We start from the raw sequence: 13390 nt of genomic DNA, 5'->3' as shown, positions 1-13390 counted from the left end.
GCAATGTTTTTAATGTTTTTTTTTGGTGTCTGAATCTGTTGACTTGTAGTTTTCCTACACCACTCCAGAATAACAATCCGAGCCCAGAGTAACAATCTTAACCCGTAATAGCAATCAAGTCCAAAGTGATAACCCAAACCTAGAGTGACAATCTTAAAGGTACTAAATCAACGCTAATTATCATAATAAAGACCAATATTGGTACAAGAGGTCAACGTCTCTTCCATCGCCTCCTCCATTCGCCCACGTGACTCATTCACAGTCTCGTACGTCTAACCACCAGTCGAAGAACAATTCCCAAAGTTTCCACCATATCCCGGAATTCTTTTTTAAGTTTCCGAGAACTCTGAACCCGACGAGTTACCGAGTTCAGGAGGGTTGGCGTGCTCCGCCGCTGGATGGACCTGGAGGGCCGAAGTGTTCTGGCTGCGCAGCTCCTCCATGTATGAGCAGCTCTCATGGTACTTGAGACAGTGGCTGCAGCGGAATGTCTTCAGACCTTTTGCTCCTGGGACGCGAGCAACGCGGCAGTCACGGCCCTTGGAGAGGCAGCCATTGCAAGGACGGGCGGCCCTGACGCCATGCTCGTCGGACAGGAGTTTGTGGACCTTGATGTGGTCCGCGAACGCGTTGCTGGACACGTTTTTATGGCAGATGTTGCAAAGCTTGACCTTGGATCTGCGGGGGGATGACTCGTCAGAAGACGAGGACCTTTGCCGGTCCTGCCTCTTGGATTGCTTCTTAACCCGAGCGTGGGTTCGTGATGGCACAGGGTTGGCGCCCTGTAGGGGAGGTTCGGGGGCGCGGAAGTTGCGCCCACGTCCTTGTCGCTGGGGGGACGGGGTCCTGGAACCCAGAGAGGGGTTGCCAGTTTGCATCTGGCGGGTGGTTTGCTTCGAGAGGCGAGGCATTGTTTTGTTTGTCGCTTTGGATGAAGTCTTGAAGAGTGGTGATGGAGTAAGTCTGTGAATGATATACAGACTTGAACCCGAAGTGAGTGGATTGTAGTGAGTGTGAGTGATGAAAAGATTTGATGGACTGAGGGGTGATGGAAATGTCTGAACACTTGAGTGAGGAGGAAAAGAAGATTGGGATGGATGTGATGGCGATGGCCATAATCTGGGAAAGTACTGGAGTTATATAGAAGTTGAATCAACCCGGGTGGCTTCAACATCAACTGTGATGGCCAAGGAGTCACCTTCTGCTGCAGGTTTTGACCATTGAGGGAAGGACAGCCCAGTATGACCAACAAGTCTACCCCTAAGGGTGCTGCAGGGACATGCAAGGACAAGAACTATAGCCATAGCTGGTATCTCCGAAAAAAAGCGGGTTTTGCAATCGTCGTACTGTACGGCTCTTTCTTTGCGGTTCACGATAACTACCTTACCTACCTAAGGATCTAGAGGTTTTGAAACGCCAATGGTCATCCGTATCACTTCGTAACTCTTCTCCCACCTAGTAGTCTTTACACAATCAATTCCTGCGTTAAGATGCTCTAGTACTAGAAGTGAGAGAAATTTTTGTTAGTGTTGACGTAGACATTCACCAAGTTGGAGCCAAGGTTCGCCAACTCGGTCGGTGCCTCACCGGTAATCCCCGAAGCCGCACACCCTTTTGACCGAATATCTCCACAGGAACTTCCTTGAGAGTTTCCCCTCAACCCATGGAAGCCCATAGGGTATTTGACCGTGATGGACATGGCTGACTGGGGGCATGGGTGAAGGACGCGAGGGGACCGCTATGAGTCCGCTGGCGTAACCTGGAGCTCGTAGACATGGGAAATGGCTGTACGAATTAAACCGCCCTTCTGGAATGTCATTGTCTCAAACCATATATTGCTTGGTATCTAGGTCCCTCAAATAATACAACAGCGTAGGATATAATAAATAACGTAGAATCAAACACCCATGAGCAGAACCAAGCACCTAAACTCTCATGCCTTTTCCGATATAACCTAGTTCTCCCAAATCAGAACAACGCCCGCTGTACCATTTTAATCTAGTTCGGGCTCTTCATCTTCTCCCTTCCAAGAGGACATCTCTGAGACGGGAACACGCCCACGTAGCCATCGCAGCGTCGCATCCGTTCCGCGGTCCAGCACATTCCACCGAGGGACCCTGAACCGGTTGCCCATCACCTCAAACCTCTCCAGGCCGCCTGGGCCTCCGAGAAGACCGATGCGGGGGCTCAAGTGGGCAATGTCGTTGTTACTAACATCGACAATCTTCAATCCTTTGATCATATCCGCCTCAAGATCCACAATATGGTTGTTCGCGACCAAGAGCACAGAGAGGCATGGGAATGTCTCTTTGAGGTCGAGAGGGAGGGCGTTGAGCCGGTTCACTGACAAGTCCACCTTTTCGAGCTTTGGCGCATGGAGGAACTTGGTCAGCGCTCCCAGGCCCGTGATGTGGTTGGATGACAGGTTCAACTCTTTCAAGACAGGGAGCTCAATATCCTCGGTCAAGTAGGTCTCTCCAACCAGCTGATTATTTGAGATTGCAAGTGTGTTCAGGGTGCTGGCGAAGAAACTGAGCGAATTTGGGAAGCAGGAGAATAGGTTGTGGTTTAAAAACACCTGTCGAACCTGGTGCTCAGCTGCAACCTGAGAGGACACTACTGGGTGCAGCGATGATGACTCGGTCCGTGATCGATCGAGGAGGCCACCTGGCTTCACAGGCCATGACTGGTTCGAGAGAGTGTGCGATCGCGATCGAAGACTTGAGTTCGTGTGTGAGCGAGACCGAGACGGGCTTTGAGGGGGGGTAGTGAAGTCCTCATCTGACCTGCTGTCCTCATCGCCATGTCCGATGTTCCCGGTTGCATCAGTAGTAGGCAGTGGCGGCCTGTCTTCCACTTGTGCAACTTTCTTAGTATCGCCAATCATGTTCATGATTCCAACTTGTGTCAGAGGCTCCTGATAAGGGGGTGGAGGCTCCAGCCTCCCCGCCAGGACCTCTTTGAGTTCCTCCGTCGTGATCGAAAGGAACTTCTTGTCGCGAAGAGGGTTGCCGCTTAGCCGGATCATTGACAGGTTCTCCATCCTCGAAATCTCAGGAGGAATCATTTTGATATCGTTGCTAGAGAAGTCGGCGTGGCGGAGCTTTTCGAGACCAAGAAAGCTGTTGGGAATACTGGAAATGCTGTTCTCGTCGACGGTGAGTGTCAGAAGGTTCGTCCAGGACGTCATATCGGGGAGCCCTTGCATCCGGTTCATCGAAAGTGAGAGCGAATGCATTACGGGTAGTTGAATGCTCGAGCCCAAAGGGACAAGTCTTGTCAGCTGATTCGCCGAGGCATCCAATGTGTGTAACTGAGGGAAGCTCTCGATGGGTTCCTCGATTAGGGTGCCCTTTAGCTTGTTTCTCCTTACGCTCAGTTCCGTCAACGGCAAGGTCGCGAGATCATCGAACGGCAACGACTCAAAGCTGTTCTCGCTCAAGTTGAGAATTCGGAGGCGGGTCATACTCTCAATCTTGTTAGGCAATGCAGAGATGTTGTTTCCATGCACATCAAGAATCTCGAGTTCGGTGAGGTTGGCGATGTTCGAGTTAAGGGGCCCGAAGAAGAGGTTGTTTGCAAGCTTTAGGTCTCGCAGTGAGCTAATCTGAGAGATGGTATCGAGGCTGTTATTCGTGAGGCGGTTTGACGACTATGGCCTGTCAGCGGACTTCAGATCGTGCAAGAAAAGGTTCCATACCAGATTTAGAGATGTCAGGCACGTCAACCGTCGGATACCAAGGGGCACGCCAACCAGGAGATTTCCATGCAGGTCTAGGGTTTCTAGGCCACCAAAGATATTACCTTGACTCGCCTGGACCTCGTCAAATGTGTCGGGGCTGGTGTCGGGGAAGATAAACTCGTCTAGCTCCTCCAGTTCATTGTCGGCAGCGATGAACCGGGTCAAGTCAACACTCTCGGCCCAGCTACCATCGAACGTGCCAATGCTCTCGAGATCGTACATCTTCATTACCTCCATAGGAATCTCCTTCAGCTCCAAGGCTGCAATGTTTAGTCGCCCTGAAGTTCTCCCAGCAGCGACACGGTTCTTCAGAACCTTTATCCTGGGGCTATCTCCTCGGCGTTGGTTGAAAGGATCAGCTTGGACCATACCGAAATCAAAGCCATCGTCCGATGGAATGATTGGGGACTGTTGAGGTTGCGCTTGGGCCTCGGAGACTTGTTGCATCTGGGCTTTTTTGGCCGCCCTGGCCTTGGCAATCTGCTCACGGAGTGCGGAGGAGGATTTGCGGCTCGCAGAGGGCGACGTGGGTTCGGCAGATTCGGGAGTGGTGGCAACGCTCGGCGGGATAGTGCCATCCCAGGAAGTATTGGAGGAGTTTCCAGATGTCTGACGAGATGCGCTCTGGAGTGCGGCTCGGTCAAGGGCCGGGAGGGAAGGCTTCTTGAAGAGGCCGTTCACGGATGGTTTTGACTTTAGCGGTCGAACGGCCATGGTCTTGGAGCCAGCCTTTGGCGGGGGTAGCATGGCAGTCTTCACTGGGCTGGGACTCCTGCCATCAGGCAAGGATGGCAGCTTGGAGGCTGAGCCCAAGCCAGGTCGAGATCCAGGGACTCGGGTTTTGGGTGTTGTGGCGGAATGGATACTAGAAACTCTCCTCTGGCCATGAGGAGTTCCATTGATGGTACTCAGAGGAGGCTTGTATGAGTTGGTGGAGGCACGGAAGCTCGAGAATCCCATTTCTGGCTGGCCGCCGCTTGACCCTGGCCGGCTGCCACCCCTTGAAGGAAGTCTGCCCGACCCATCCGAAGTATAGCTCGATCCGGGACGGGAGCTGGTGCTATCGGCTCTTGATCTCCTACCGTCGGTGCGGGATTGCGGTCTGCCCTGGTCGAAGAAGGCGGAGGCCTTCTTACTCTGGGCCGGGGATGACGGGAGCTGGGCCAATGTTTCCATTGTTCGCTCAGACAGCGAAGGTCTAGGTCTGCTGGAGCGAGGCTTCAGGGTGTCGGAGGGGCCTGACGCACCACTTCCCTCGGTCGAGGCGGTCATTGGCCTGACTTGGTCCGCATTGTCAAAGACCGGGCCTGTGTCAGGCAACGGTGACGTGGCGAAGACTTCTGAAGGTCTCCTTGTCAAAGTCAACCGGCGTCGGAAGATGTGCCCGTCGGTTTCTGGAGCAAGTGCCTCGCCCGGGGGGTCGAAAGGGGGTGTTGTTGACAGCTCATCGATGGTGCTCGTGGATCGCTGGGGAGTAGAGGGGGGTCGGGAGGTACTGGGTGGACGAGTGTACAGTTGAGCTGGAGGCTTGGAAGCAAGCGAGGTGCGTCTGGTGCCAGTACTCAGGTGCTCTCGCGATACTGCTGTCCGCAGTCGTGGATTCCGCACGTCTCCGGGGCCGCCAACACTGCTGCGGAGCGAGTCCCGAGACAATGAGGGTCGGAGGCGTGGATTCCGCAGATCTCCACCAAGACTCTCTCGGGAGGGCTGCGAGCGGATTGTCGAGGCCGGTCGAGGCAAGGTCGAAGCTGGCTTGGGGATGCCCGAGGCGGGACGGGGGAGCTTCGACAGACGCGGAATGGCGCTGATGCGCTTCTGGGAGGATTCGTCCATGGCAATGGCGAGTCAATGCAGCGTCTTTGGCAGCGTCGCACCACAAACACAGGCCGGTATCTTGTCCTGGGGCAGATGGTTGACAGGACAGAGACGGAACAGTGCTCGGATTCCCACGAGGGGAGGACTCAGGAATGTTGTTCGGGCTGGTGACGGAGGGGCGTCCGCAGTGTGTCTTAGCGTTGGCGGGTGGACGGGACACCAGCTTCAGGCGACGGGAACGAGTCAGTTTAGCAGGCGGGAACTAGAGACAAATGCCACAGCCAGAGCTTAACACGCCCCAAAAACGACGGGAATGAGGACCACAAGAACCACTCTGGGAGCAAGATTCAATTTCTGGAAAGAAGTCGCAATCTTCGATCCCCCTTCGCTACCGTAAACACACAGGGGCACAAAGCTGGCCTCCCCCGTCTTTCTTCAGCAAAAGCCATCCTCCACGTCCCGAGACCTTTCCCATGTAAACATCACGTGGGGTTCGCTAACAACCCGACCCTAGGGTCTAGCGGGCCTCGACGCGGCCTTAGCGGGCCTTAGCGGCACCCTCCAGCGACGGAGCAGCGGTCTTAGCGCTGTGTTGGCCCTGTGTCCCCCGCTGTCTTAGGCTGGTTTGGTCGGTCGCCACTGGGGCCCTGGGGCACTGGGACCCGGAAACCGGTTCTCCATTGGGACAGCCCTGGTCATTTCATCTCATCCCTGACCACCTGGGCGATTTAATGGGAGTCTTCATCATTATTGAAGAAGTGCTTTTTCCGGATTGTTCCCCTGAGCTTGCCTCCGTCAAACAACCTCGAGGACTGTCTCAGGGGCTACCCGGTCATTTCCATGCTTGTGTACCTCCGGCTCATGTCGTCTACCCACAAGCTCCATCTACGTAGTACCGCTAGACAATTGCGTGGTACAAGTGCTGCACGCATCCATTTAATAAGATGGACTGACATGCCGAATACCCCTGAGCATCAACCCCAGTCCCAGTGATTGAAGGGTTACATTTTTATCCCTTAGGCGGCTACCCGCTACCCAAGCACCGCTTTATGAAACACCATGTTCCGACCTCACAGTTGTGACGGCCAGGTTTTTTCCAGCCTTAATCTAGATATTGTGACGCTCGATATGAGGTGCTGGTAAGGGAACGGCACCCGAACTGAAGTCAAGGATCAGCGAAATTGGTATCACAGAAAGAAAGTGCACCAATAAGGTTTTGGACGAAGAAACAATGTGCCAAAACGCCATCCCCACAAAGGTCTTCATTAAGACTGTGTACAAAGTTTGTGTGCAAATAGTGAGACCAATTCAGCCACTGTACTCCACGTCCCACCACCAACATCGCTCTTTTCCAGACACTACCTACTTCCTGAGTGACTCCATCTAGCCTGTTTCAATCCTCGCCACCAAACAAACACTATAGGTTTCAAGGGTGTGCTTTGCCCAGTGGCTGCATGGCTTAGCAAGCGCCTCCATTCCATCACCGGCGTTTTCTCTCTGATAGGCTTAGTTGTGGCGAGGCTTAGTGAGGTTGCGGCATTCAGCTCTCCCAATTCGACCATATCGCGAAGTGCTTCGTCTGCCGATTTCGACTCGTCTTACTCTAGCGGAAACTTATTCCCTACGTTCAACCCTAGTTTAGGTGCATTGCGGCGTCCATATCAACTTTTTCTCTCTTTCAGCTGTGCCAATCGGAGCTGGTGTGGAACCCGTGCATGCGCCGCCTCCGTTTGTTTTACCATGAGGTGATTGCTGTCTCTGTCCTTCCACGAGTGTCGAGCATTCGTCACAAAATCACCCGTTTTTTTAAACCTGAAATTTCAAGTGCGTGTCTGTCGTGTTTCCGACAAACTCCTGTACGTGGGTTGGATGTCTTCTCTTTTATCCAATTTCTACAGGTGCGTCTTCATTGCGCTGGAAATTACGTGGACGATCGTCAATGACATACATGTCTGCAATCTCTGGACTTGTAACACCGCATGTGAAACACGCCGGTTCAGAATGCGAACCGTGGCGTGGGAAATTGTCTTTGTCGCCCGAGAGGACCGACAGCCGGAGTTTGAACCGCTTCAACTTGAGCAGTGCCTGACTGGAGGGTTTGGTGTAAGACGCCTGTTTAACCACTACGCGTGGTGTAACTGAACGCCATGTTCAATCGACTCACCACTGTCAATTTTCTGTTATATTTAGAGACTTGGTTTTCCTGATAATATAATAATACTTGGTCACCATCTCTACATAGTGAGGAGCTTTCTGGCATTATTTGTTCCATCTCCAATTATCTCAAATCTAGTTCACATGGCGCATGAAAGATCAAACTAGAAGCAAAAGCTCAAAAAGAAATATACTCCGTACAACAGCGAAGATTCCTCGGTCGTCGCCGACCCCAGTACTACTTTCCCGCTTCTTACTTGACTAAAGGAGACTGGACGGCCTCATCCACCTTTCTTTGAACTAACACGAAGTTCTACCGCCCGACTCACGGGCCCGGGCCCGGGTCAGATGTGGAGACAGGTTTCCCGTCCGTTGTCCGGCACCGTTTCCCGTAAGCGCCGGAAGGCCATCACACTCCCCCGGATCAGACCCCTGTATTGTGCATCAACAAATCCTCCATATCTTATCAGATATAGCTGCACAACAAAGAAGACCGCTGTGGCTGTGCTTTTCGGCCACCGAGTTCCAGACATGCGGGCATCTTTGGGTGGTGGAGGTGTGGTCACCCTCTCTGCATGTTGCTCGATGCGGGCGGAGCTGAACGTACTACGTAGTACAAGTACACTGCCCTGGCCCTAGGCCAATGATTAAGTTATCAGCTGCGCTCAAAGTGTTCCTCCAGCCCCAATCATGAGACACAAAAAACATGCCAAGCCAACAACACAGCCCTGGAGGCGGCTGAGAGGGCCCTGAAAAAAGAACACCTACACTTTGGAGGGCCCATCGCTGCGGTTGAATCCCTTCTCCATGCTCAATTATGTGACGAAACCCAAGTCAACAACTGACCTTACTGACACTCCACCAATTCCAGAGAGTGGAAACGTGAAATCAACATGGCACATCAACGCTACGACCCGCTGTACCATCGCTCAGAAGATACACTTATTCCCACCTCGGGAATAGAAACGATTTCGACGGACAGCCGGAGCCTGCTCCGTGAAGGGGATTCTGAGCAACTGCCCCTTGGGCCTCTCAACACTGAAGGTGGTGGTTTTGCGCAGGGCAAAGCCAGTGGCAGTACAGAGTCCACAGATGGCTCTGTGCCGCCTGCTTTCGCTAGGAGACCTACGTCACCGGCCGCGCTCTGGGAGTTGTTTTTGGACCTTCTTTTTACAATCCCGGCCATTCTCTTCCTGGTCTACGCCGGCTTCGTGAGCGTACACGATGGGGAACCTGTTGGTACAGACCCTGTGCCAACCCTGCGAATGCTGGCCGGCTATGGCCCTACCGTCTTTCCCATTGTTTTTGCAGCCATCGCGGCCAACTTGCTCAAGGCAATTGCAGCGTGGAAGCTTGAGCGAGGAATCTCAGTCCTCAGCCTCCAGTTCCTCTTAAGAAGCCGAACCGTCTTCAGCGCCTTCACTGCCCCGCTAATTATGGGAACTGCTTCTTATATAACGCCGCTCATTCTGGTCCTGTGGGTACTCTCGCCACTCGGGGGTCAAGCTACCTTGCGAGTGGTAGGTGAAGCACCGTCTTCATCCCAAGAGTCGTGGAATTTCCGCTATCTCGACGTCCGCAGCCCGATGCTCCACAGCGGTGCATTGAGCTCAGCTGGAGCAGAGGTTCTTCCTGCTATTATTGGAGCCTTTACTGCAGCACTTGGATCGCCCGATAAGATCAAATCTGCAAGCCAGGATGCCTTTGGGAATATCAAGATTCCTATGGTGGAGGCCTATGAAGCATCAAATCAAACTCAAGCAAACGGCGGCTGGTACGACTTGACTGGAGAGAAAAACATCACTTACTCGTCCATTTCCGGGCTTCCTATTTATATACCTGATGGCCTTGGGCTACGCGGAAACCATTCTTTCAAGATGGATACGTCGTACATTTATTACAATTGTACTGTTTCCCACGGTACCGGGAATTCAACTGAGTGGCGGGAATACATGTATGCCCCCAACGCGTACACCAATGGTAACACCATTGTGTTGCTCGCTGGATTCCATGCTTTCAACTTGGTCAAATTCAATGTAACGCCCGCCGAAGTGATCTTCACAACATGGTCGAATGCAACCATTACCAACGCAACATGCTCATTGACAACGTCTTTCGTCGAAGCCGACATCGAGTGCCATCACTCGGATTGTGGCGTGAAGCGTTTACGTCGCATAGTTCGGCCTACGTACATCACGGCCTTGACAGTTCTGGATGGAGTTGGCCCTACTGGCGGGATCGATTTTAACATACCGCAAATGTTTTTCTTCCAAACCTTCGTCAACGCCACCAATACAGAGTGGACCTCGAAAATGGCGTATAAGCGCTATGGGACTCCAATCGAATACTACTTTACTAATCCAGGAGCCCCTTATTTGGATGTCATGAGTGTGGCCGTGAATCCGCCAAGAATCTGGACTTTGAGCGACGAGATCTTTTCACAGCGTCTTTCGCAACTTTTGAACACATTCTGGATCGCGAACATTGCCCCTATTGCTTTTACCGGCAGCGTTGAGTTTCGTGATAACGCCTCGTCCCAAATTGAGGGAAAGCCTGCTGCTGTGGATGCCGAGGGAAAATTCACCCCCGACGTTTTTGTACTCAGGGCCAACAGGGCGTGGCTCGCAGTACTCGTCGTGTCATCCGTAGCAATGCTACTGGCGGCGTTTGCTGCGGCCTATCTTGGAGCGCTGCGACGGGGTCCTGATATTTTGGATTATACAACGAGTATCATAAGGGACAATCCTTACATGGATCTCGCCGATATAAACAAAAATTCAATGGAAGAGGGCTCGGATCAAATGAGGAGATTGAAGCATATCCGGGTTTGCTTGGGCGATGTCACGCCAGCACAGGAAAAGGGTCATGTTGCATTTGCAACAGTAGGCGAGGCAGTGCCGTTGGGTAGGCAGAGGCTCACACGGACATATGGATAATGAATAGATATCTAGAGAGGGCGCATCGTCTTCGTGACTTTTTGCTCAAGTTTTCCAACTCTCATACGGGACACGTGAATCCATTACTGGGTGTGTACATGTTGCCAAATGCTAATTTCACCTACGATTTAAGGGAGAAGGCTCTGTAGTGTAGATAGTGTCTTCCGTTTTCGCAACCTTTCACATAAATGCTCAGAGGACTAGTTAATGATGCCCGCTGGCAGATTCCAGAAACGCTGTTGACCTGTGACGGCTCGACAAGGTCCTCCAGGGGTTTTGTTGGTAAGTGATGCAGAAATTTAGCATCTAGTTGGTCATGCTACTATTTGGTCTTAAGGCTCGGTGTGTTATGCTCTAGCTTTCTCCGAACAAGTTGTCGTTTGGCGAAAGGCTCACAAGCATATTCTAAGACTTGATTGCCTCGGCAAATGAGATCTATCTCATGCTCTTCTAAGAGAACAAAGACAAGATCATGACCAAGGCTAATAAGTATACACTGTCATTTACCGCTCATCTCGTGATGTTCTTGTCTGGATTAGCCTAGAGGAGGTCATACAAAAGGCCGACGTCAGGTGCCTGTGTTTCCTAAATAACTTCGCACATGGAAGTTACTGGTTTACAGACCTAGCCGCTTGCCTACTCAATCTTATAACCTGTAAGCTGCAAAGGGCGATTGCAAAAACTACCGGTGCGTTGAGACAGGTAATACGAGAGGAAGCAATTTTATATTGATCGTAATCCCTTTTTTTTTTTTTTTTTGGTAATGGCATGTAATGTGCTAAACGCCAAGCCTCCATTGCCCCAAGCGAACTCAAACACGGATAGATTTAAGCAGTAACTTCAATCTCTAATTCATTTGACATGAAAACCCCCGAATAGGCATCATCAGCAATTCCGGCCTTCTCCATCGCCTCTTTGCTAATATCCTCCTTTGCCTTCCCCCAGACAGCTTGCCACTTGCCCTTCAACTGCACAATCGCCTTGGCGCCTATATCGTCTGGCGACACCACTGTGTCCTTCAGCACTATATCCTGCTGCTGGCTCTCTCCTGGCGCAAAGGTGACGAGTGACTCCGCTTCTGGCGGCCACTTTCTCTGCACCTCGAGAGTTGGGATTTCGAGAGGTGCGCTCGCGCCGTCAGGCGTGATGGATAGCAGGCCGAGCTGCAGTGCCAGCCCGTCCAGCGGGGAAGCGTAGGAGAGGAACGTGACAGGGTCGCTGTTGGTGTTGGTCACATGGACTACGATTGTGGGCGGTGACGTGCTCTTTTGTTTTAGGGACACGGTGATGCCCGAGATGGGACCTGGCGCTGGTTCGTCGTCCATTTGTAGCTGGAGCGACAGCGAGGGCACTGAATGTGTGAAGTAGGCAAAGAGACCGGCGGTGACGAACAGCCCAGCGAAGAATCGCGCCGTGGAGGAGGTGCGCAGGAGGCTCATCGGTTCACGTACAACGGAGCCGGTTATGGAGATATTCTCGGAGCCAACAGGATTATTGTGATGGCGCCAAGACGCTGCGGAGTTGGCAAGGGATGTTGGTCGTGATGGTGGCAAGTGGGTTGATGTGTGGCTTGGATCGGTGGAGCTGAGAATACCGCCAATGGGATTTCCTTTGCCGCTAATCCTCGATCACCTTCAAGGCGTTTCGGAAACAATCTAAGTGCTCCTTGCGAGCTATTCCGAACAAAATGTGTCAAACGAGTGGCAAGGCGAGACTTGGCGAAAACGGGTTTCAACCCATCGGGATCTCGGCGGGAGGGAAGCGCTGGAGACTTGTATGGGCTGCTGCGTCGGCACTTATTCAACTAGCAAACAGTTGTACGCGTACAATCGCCTTGTACGCACGAGCATGGCCTCCCTTCGATTGTCAACGTATGACGAGTTTGCCTTGAAGAATCTAGACGGCCCCTAGTTGTCTTGTTTCGGGTAACGCCCGGCACCAATGTATCAGAAACGAAGATCAGCTAAGTCAGGGTTGGGGTCTGAAACATCCAGTGGTACAGTCCGCCTAGTCTGACCGAAGCAGGGGTTCCCTTGGACTCCCAGCCTCGAAACTGGAGTCACCTCTATTGAAAACGCACAGAACAAGTCGTTGATGCTTGCGATGCTCTCTTCAAGTAGATTGCCATTACGATGGATGCAACCGCATCTTGAGATGCCAGTTGATGCCCCACGCGCTGGCCGGCGGCCTCTCTCTGCAGGGGGCCACGGGAGCCAGTACATCCGAAGCTGGGATTCCCATCCTGAGAGATGATTTTGACCGCTTGAGCTCTTATCCCGTGGTCGATGTGTTGGATGTTGGATGGTGCCAGCAAGGCCATTTTCACTGCCGTTGACGTCAAGGCCGGCCCGTGTTCTAACCATCGGGGTAGCACTGATATGAGTCTAAAGATGCGCAAGATGTTCTGCACGACGTATTTAAATCATGTTTAAATCTGAGATTGCGACAAGGCCTATGACTTCAATTGACTGGCGGGAATATTTCCAGGAGAGGTCTTTGGAGATGTCCCCACTGGCCTTACTCCCCCCCAGCCGTCGGGATCAGCAACCGATTAATTCATGTACCCGTACGGGGACCGGCCGTGACTAGACCGTCTTAGCGGTTTCTTTCTTTTCTTGGAGATCCTCCGGAGGAAATTCATCCCATCTCCGCCGACCCGCAGACACCGTAACCGCGATACCCTCGTTATGCCCATCTAGAGCTTCTGCATCAACGACACCGGAAACCTCGGTTCTTGGCACTT

At 52.4% G+C, this 13390-nt stretch overlaps 4 protein-coding genes across 4 annotated transcripts; 1 reads left to right on the top strand and 3 right to left on the bottom strand.

Moving 5' to 3' along the window:
• Positions 1 to 329: 329 nt before the first annotated feature.
• Positions 330 to 911, bottom strand: BGZ61DRAFT_475318 (uncharacterized protein; the record flags this gene model as incomplete). Its single annotated transcript, XM_046248676.1, has 1 exon — positions 330 to 911. One exon carries the CDS (start codon positions 909 to 911, stop codon positions 330 to 332), a length of 582 nt encoding a protein of 193 aa, XP_046107776.1.
• An 888-nt stretch (positions 912 to 1799) lies between these two features.
• Positions 1800 to 5945, bottom strand: BGZ61DRAFT_446938 (uncharacterized protein). Its single transcript, XM_046245265.1, has 3 exons — positions 3701 to 5945; positions 2787 to 3652; positions 1800 to 2720 (listed from the first exon to the last, which is right to left on the bottom strand). The coding sequence occupies exons 1-3, from the start codon at positions 5573 to 5575 to the stop codon at positions 1994 to 1996; spliced, it is 3468 nt and encodes a 1155-aa protein (XP_046107775.1). The 5' UTR covers positions 5576 to 5945; the 3' UTR covers positions 1800 to 1993.
• Positions 5946 to 8534: 2589 nt separating this feature from the next.
• Positions 8535 to 10773, top strand: BGZ61DRAFT_504538 (uncharacterized protein). The gene is made up of 3 exons (XM_046251802.1): positions 8535 to 8755; positions 8804 to 9231; positions 9262 to 10773. The coding sequence occupies exons 1-3, from the start codon at positions 8605 to 8607 to the stop codon at positions 10645 to 10647; spliced, it is 1965 nt and encodes a 654-aa protein (XP_046107774.1). The 5' UTR covers positions 8535 to 8604; the 3' UTR covers positions 10648 to 10773.
• Positions 10774 to 11414: 641 nt separating this feature from the next.
• On the bottom strand, positions 11415 to 12415 carry BGZ61DRAFT_446933 (uncharacterized protein). Its single transcript, XM_046245264.1, has one exon. The coding sequence runs from the start codon at positions 12084 to 12086 to the stop codon at positions 11475 to 11477; it is 612 nt and encodes a 203-aa protein (XP_046107773.1). The 5' UTR covers positions 12087 to 12415; the 3' UTR covers positions 11415 to 11474.
• Positions 12416 to 13390: the final 975 nt, after the last annotated feature.

The sequence above is a fragment of the Ilyonectria robusta genome (assembly GCF_021365365.1).
Source record: "Ilyonectria robusta strain PMI_751 chromosome Unknown BGZ61scaffold_5, whole genome shotgun sequence".
Taxonomy (NCBI): domain Eukaryota; kingdom Fungi; phylum Ascomycota; class Sordariomycetes; order Hypocreales; family Nectriaceae; genus Ilyonectria; species Ilyonectria robusta.
The sequence above is the reverse complement of the archived record's forward strand: the minus strand, read 5'-3'. Positions and strand labels throughout refer to the sequence as shown.

Excerpts from the sequence above, each read along its gene's own strand:
- BGZ61DRAFT_446938 (XM_046245265.1), bottom strand. The coding sequence starts at position 5,575 with ATGGACGAATCCTCCCAGAAGCGCATCAGCGCCATTCCGCGTCTGTCG. Across the intron at positions 3,653-3,700 it reads GCCTGACATCTCTAAATCTG|TCGTCAAACCGCCTCACGAA; the intron begins GTATGGAACCTT and ends GACAGGCCATAG. Across the intron at positions 2,721-2,786 it reads CATGGCGATGAGGACAGCAG|TCTTCGATCGCGATCGCACA; the intron begins GTCAGATGAGGA and ends CACGAACTCAAG.
- BGZ61DRAFT_504538 (XM_046251802.1), top strand. The coding sequence starts at position 8,605 with ATGGCACATCAACGCTACGACCCGCTGTACCATCGCTCAGAAGATACA. Across the intron at positions 8,756-8,803 it reads TGGGCCTCTCAACACTGAAG|ATGGCTCTGTGCCGCCTGCT; the intron begins GTGGTGGTTTTG and ends CAGAGTCCACAG. Across the intron at positions 9,232-9,261 it reads GTCAAGCTACCTTGCGAGTG|TCGTGGAATTTCCGCTATCT; the intron begins GTAGGTGAAGCA and ends TCATCCCAAGAG.
- BGZ61DRAFT_446933 (XM_046245264.1), bottom strand. The coding sequence starts at position 12,086 with ATGAGCCTCCTGCGCACCTCCTCCACGGCGCGATTCTTCGCTGGGCTG.